Source organism: Mixophyes fleayi, chromosome 7, assembly GCF_038048845.1.
Source record: "Mixophyes fleayi isolate aMixFle1 chromosome 7, aMixFle1.hap1, whole genome shotgun sequence".
In the NCBI taxonomy this organism is placed as follows: domain Eukaryota; kingdom Metazoa; phylum Chordata; class Amphibia; order Anura; family Limnodynastidae; genus Mixophyes; species Mixophyes fleayi.
Window position 1 is genome coordinate 2,074,230 of NC_134408.1, and position 6,502 is coordinate 2,080,731.

General features: G+C 38.8%; 1 protein-coding gene across 1 annotated transcript; it reads left to right on the forward strand.

Annotated features, from left to right (window-relative positions):
- The first annotated feature begins 4,389 nt into the window (after positions 1-4,389).
- Positions 4,390-5,121, forward strand: LOC142098183 (taste receptor type 2 member 40-like). The gene has a single exon (XM_075180770.1). It carries the CDS (start codon positions 4,390-4,392, stop codon positions 5,119-5,121), a length of 732 nt encoding a protein of 243 aa, XP_075036871.1.
- Positions 5,122-6,502: the final 1,381 nt, after the last annotated feature.

The following is a 6,502-nucleotide window of genomic DNA, read 5'->3' on the forward strand; positions in this document are numbered from 1 at the left end:
GGTTGTAAGCTCTCATGAGCAGGGCCCTCTTTTCTTGTGTGCTCCTTCTACTGTTCCTTCGCCCTCTGTACCTCTTGGCCTGCTTCCCTAGCCCTGTTTTCTTAAGCTTTGGCCTTCTTCTCGCTGATTTCTACCATACCTTTCACTATCTGTCAGATATAATCTGATTTGCTTTACCCTGTCACCTGTGTTTGTATAAATTTTTGTATCATGTTGTGTCTTGGGTCTGTTTTCTGTATATGTAATGTACTAGTAGGTTAATTGGCTGCTATTAAATTGACCTTAGTCTCTCTCTCTCTCTTTGTCTGTCTGTGTGTGTATGTTAGGGAATCTAAACTGTAAGCTCCAATGTGGCAGGGACTGATGTGAATGAGTTCTCTGTACAGCGCTGCGGAATCAGTGGCGCTATATAAATAAATGGTGATGATGATGATGATTATGATGTATGGCGCTGAGGACCCTTATAAGTCAAAGATAATAATAATAATAATAATAACCTTAGAGTGGAGATTGGGACAACTGTGATGGGAATGCCAGATAGCAGGAGGTTGCAGTAGTCAAGAAGGGAGATGATGAGAGACTGGATAAGAGTTTAAGTAGGATGTTGAGTAAGAAAAGGGCGTATTCTGGCAATGTTTTTAAGATGGAGTTGATAGTACTGGGAGAAGAGCTGGATGTGAGGAATAAAGCAGAGAGCGGAGTCAAGTGTGTAGCGGACTTGTGAGACTGAGGAAATTGTGGTGAAAGATCTGTATATGATAACAGCCATGTGGGAGTGACACTAGGGGCTAGATTTACTAAGCTGCGGGTTTGAAAAAGTGGGGATGTTGCCTATAGCAACCAATCAGATTCTAGCTGTCATTTTGTAGAAAGTACTAAATAAATGAAAGCTAGAATCTGATTGGTTGCTATAGGCAACATCCCCACTTTTTCAAACCCGCAGCTTAGTAAATCTAGCCCTAGGACTTCACCCGGAACTTCTAGATCCCCTCTGGGAACAAGGCAAGCCATATCCTGTATAAATGATAGAAACCCAGCTTTTTTATAGACAGTAAAAAAAGGCAAGGAAGGAAAAGAGGAGTCACACTATATACTTTCACGTGGTGTCAACTTCCATCCCATCTCCAATGATTTAATTAAGGATTAACTTATTTGTGTGGGCATGGGGTCTGAAAAGGAACAGGAAATGTACATCTGCAGTGTCACTTGTTCACTAAATAACAGCTTTTTCTTCATCCCAACATCAAAGGAAATGTTTTTTAGATCATGCCCACATCCAAACTTCTATAATTATTAATTGTAGTTGAGAACATCCTGTGAACCGTATCAAAATAATGTTAAATAATCTGTTATAAAACATTCCATTTCAAGAACCATGAATATTGAATTGAAAGTGAAATGAGTCGGACAAAGTTATTGACTTTATATTTGATTAAAAATTTTCTTTGTGCAAAATGAATTCCCATTATTCTATATGGGACCATTTCCTGAGATATGAATTGTGACACAACTTTTTTTTTTAAATTAATTCTAGTGTGATTATCTAGATGATTTAGGAAATTAAGACAACAGACAAATGTTAAAGATTAAAGGAGGGGTAAGTGGTGACAAGATGAGCAATCCTTTGTAAGAACAGTTTCTAATCTGTGTATTATAGATATAAAATGTGTACGTATATACCACCCTCTCAGAATAAATGGTGTGAAGAGCCAGTGTTGAGCATTTGGATCAGTACTCCATCTCCATCCTGGCATGATGGAAATACATTAAGCATAAGTTGTAAGTTGGGTATCTGGATCTCTGAGTCTTCTTTCCATCATCATTTATTTATTGAGCGCTACTAATTCCGCAGCGCTGTACAGAGAACTCATTCACATCAGTCCCTGCCCCATTGGAGCTTACAGTCTAAATTTTCTAGCACACACACATAGAAATAGAGAGAGAGACTAAGGTCAATTTTGATAGCAGCCAATTAACCTTCTAGTATGTTTTTGGAGTGTGGGAGGAAACCAGAGCACCCTGAGGAAACCCACACAAACACGGGGAGAACATACACACTCCACACAGATACGGCCATGGTTGGGAATTGAACTCATGACCCCAGTGCTGTAAGGCAGAAGTGCTAACCACTGAGCCACCGTGCTGCACACATAAGCGGAATAACACTGTATATTTTGCAGGATACCTTATTCCAGTTGTGAAATCAATTACCTTTGGAGAACTGTTATCCTGAGATTTGAGGAATTATTATAGTGTTTGGGAAAAGAGACAGATTATAAGAAGTTGTGTAAAATAATTAAGCTAAGACTTACAACTCAGTGTGGAAGAATTATACAACCTTATATCCTTAATAATGTTTCTTCTCCTGACTCCTTTCACTATCGCATAAAAATGCAAAATAACAGCGCTGGGCTGTATATTATAAGATACTGATACAATATCACAGACATGAGGTGAAGTTACCAAGTGGAGGTTTAATCTGTGTCATTCAGACCATTGCTTTATATGACAGAAGGCGGAAACGTGGAGGGTCTGGATAAGTGGAGAATATCTAGGAACACAAAACCTGATATGAGGGGCTGCAGAATTTGAATTATGTGAATAAAACATAAATATAGTTTATATACTTTTATTAATAATACTAGCAATTGATAGTTTTTATTGTTGTGCATACTGGCCACTGTAAACTTGCTTTACTGTGTATACCTGTCACCAGTATGTTCTCTTGTTCTCTATGTTAGTAGATTGCTTTGCAATGTATAGAACGCCCTGGTAGATTGATCAGTTGTGTATATTAGAATTTAGGATTTACCTGTGGCTTATACCAGTGGTCGAAGTGGAAATTTAGAAGTGGTGGCATGGAAAATGTGAATGGAATTTGATAGTTTGGAATTAACTTTGGAATCCCCCCTCTCAATTCTCATATTACATTATCATCACCACTGTTTATTTGTATAGTGCTACAGATTCTGTAGCACCTAACATAACTATACAGACAAAACATACATGAAAAAGCAAAGTTAATAATATGGGTATAGTTAGGCAGAATAATTAATGTTTACCTAAAATTACCATAATAAATTTCATGACATACAGAAACATGACTGGGACTACAAGGAAGATGGTGTGGACAGATATGAGACATAGCGTATAGGGATCTGATCGGGTAATGAGAGATAATAGTGGCAGATATGATGCAAACACAGGGAAAACATACAAACTCCACACATATAAGGTCATGGTTGGGAATTGAACTCATGACCCCAGTGCTGTGAGGCAGAAGTGCTAACCACTGAGCCACCGTGCTGCTTAATTCCTTCTCAGCACCCTCTGACACCCTCTCCTCATTTGATCTTCCAAATGAAGATGAAGTATCTACTCTCTTCTTATCTTCCTTCTCTACCACCTGTCCTCTTGATGTTATTCCCTCACAAATTAGCAGATCCCTGTATCCTGTGCTCATTTCACCTCTAACTAAAATCTGTAATCCCCAGCTCTCTACTGGTATCTTCTATCATTATACAAGCATGCAGTGATTACTTCTATTATGAAAAACAAAATTCTGACCCAAACTCTCTCTCAAATTACCATCTCATCTCTCAGCTACCATGCCCCTCCAAGATTCCTTTCCGCAAACAACCTATTGGATCCTCTTCAGTCTGGCTTTTGTTCTCAATACTCCACAGATACTGCTTTGACTATGATTTGATCACTGCTAAAACTAAAGTATAATCTCTATGTTAATGATACGCAAATCTATCTATCCTCTCCTGATCTCTCGACATCTGTGTTGTCTTGTGTTACTGACTGTCTTTCTGCCATTTCATCTTGGATGTCCTGGTATATAAAGACTGAATATATAGGAATCTGGTTACTGGGAGACTGAAGATCAGAGCCGTAACTTAGAATTCTAGTGCCCTGGGCGAGAAAGACAAATGCCGCCCCACTAGCCCTCAATTTTAACCAAATTAACCTAAAAAATTCCTAAATTGCGCCCCCCTTCAGCGTTGCGCCCTGGGCGGTCGCCCCTGTCGCACAGCCCTAGTTACGGCCCTGCTGAAGATATACAGTTATTGGAGGAATCAAGTAGAGATAGATAGATAGATAGATAGATAGATAGATAGACATGAAGACCCAGCCACAATCACATTTTTCACAAAGAACATTTCGTGTTCCTTGTTCTCTTTTGATATATATCCTTTTAGCAGTGAATCAGATATTTGCATGCTTTGCAGCTGTACACGCTGTCGTCTACCACATATAATCATTATGTGCTTCTGTGACTGTTGATGTGCCCAGAGTTGTATTTCTACCTCACACTTAGGTGGAACAAATACATAAGGGATGTTGACAGCTATAGATATACACAGTGTTATTATCGTGGTCGTCATGGGTGCTTCAGGAAAAATGTTGAATTTTTCAATAATTACTGTATATTTCAGAGACTGGAGAAAGAAGCAACGTTTCAGTGTCTGTCATCAAATCTTTCTCTTCGTGGCTGTTGCAAATGTCGCCCTCCAATGTGTCATGTTTATTGATGGCCTAGTATATAATTTCTGGACTCACCAGCTACAGGTAAACAAGGGTTATGTATGTACATCTTTTGTTGAATTCTTTCTAATTTACAGCAATTTTTGGCACACTGCTTGGCTTTCAGTTCACTATTGCCTGAAACTGGTCATCTGTTCACATCATTTATTCCTTTATCTGAAAAATAGATTATTCTCTTCTATTCGCATAATACTCGTAATATCATTAGTGGGATCATTCTTCATTAATCTGCCATTTATTTGGACAAAGAAAATAGAACTTCTTCAAAATGTGACTGATGCGTCCAGCAAGATATATGCTGTTGATACAAACATTCACTACACTGTCTTTAACATGGTGATTGGCTGCTGTCTTCCAGTTATTGTGGCTCTCATCTGTATTGGGCTTAGTGTGAAGTCTCTCCTGGGACATGTCTGGAGGATGAGGCAGAACACGTCTCAGTTTAGTTCATCTCCTCAGCTCAAGGTCCATGTTCAAGCAGTCAGGACAATGATTCTACAAGTATTGCTTAACTCCATAATATATTTGGCTGTCATTTCAACCGGCTTGTCATCATTCAATCTTAACTAATGGGAAGAAGTTCTCTGGACAATTGTCATGTCATATCCCTCTGCTCAAACTGTCACTTTATTGTTGGGAAATCCCAAATTATACAGTAGATTATTTGGTCAAAATGTCTCCTCTTGAGAAAAATATTACATAATCTCTCTCTATTTCTCTCTCTCTCATATTAAAAGTCTCTGCATGGAAAAAAATAAATGCTGTATGTAACATGTTTGTTAGATTCTTTCAAACTAATGTATGCATTAAAAAAGAGTCAGGAGATGTTACTTGAATTTAGAAGAAACTGTTTTATTTGCAGTGTATTGTAACTAACACCGAAATTTAAACACTTAGGGCCTGATTCATTAAGGATCTCAAATTAAGAAATATCTTATTTCAGTCTCCTGGACAAAACCATGTTACAATGCAAGGGGTGCAAAGTAGTATTCTGTTTTGCACATAAGATAAATACTGGCTGTTTTTTCATGTAACACACAAATACTTGATCGCTTATTAGTACAATGAAATTTAAAGTTGATATTTGTGTGCTACATGCAGGCCCGGCGCTCCCATTAGGCAACCTTAGGCAGTTGCCTAGGGCGCCGGGACCTGCAGGGCGCCGCTGACTAGATTAGAAAATCTAGTCAGCGGCTCGGGGGAGAAGTGTGCCGCCGCTGTTTTTCAGTGTCCGCTGCGCATCTCCTCACACATGATCACTGACGTCAGTCATGTGATAGTCTGTCCGGCGGTGCCTCTGTGAAGTATCACACTGTCTGTCACTTACAGACAGTGTGAATAAAGTTCTTCCCCATGCCCCCCTCCCCTCCCAGCATGCATCGCTCCACCTCCTGTGTGAAGAAGGCGAGGAGCAGCATGAGAAAGAAAAGGTAAATAAAATCGAATTATTTATTTATTTAGTGAGTTCGGGGGCGGTGAACTTTTGCCTAGGGCGCCGAGAAGCCTAGCACTGGTCCTGGATACATGAAAAAACAGTCAGTATTTAACTTGTGTGCAAAACAGAATATTAATTTGCACCCCTTGCATTATAACATGGTTTTGTCCAGGAGACTGAAATAAGAAGTTTCTTAAATTAAGATCCTTAATGAATCAGGCCCTAAGTGCCTTGTTTAGGATTGAGAGCAAATCCAGATATATGTGCAAATTTGCACCCAGACAATCCATTTTCTTTGCAAAATGAGCAAATTTAATTTTTATTTTGCACGCTGGGAAATTAATGTCTGCTTTTGCCTATAACACACAAATACTGGGCAGCTTTTTTTTTACACTGGTAATTACAGATAACTTATGACACACTCAAGCTGGATTTACATCTAAGTGAATATATTATTTTAGTTTCTAGAAAAAACTAAATTTAACCTGCTCTAAATCCAGTTTGGCTGAAGAAATT

Excerpts from the sequence above, each read along its gene's own strand:
- LOC142098183 (XM_075180770.1), top strand. The coding sequence starts at position 4,390 with ATGGGTGCTTCAGGAAAAATGTTGAATTTTTCAATAATTACTGTATAT.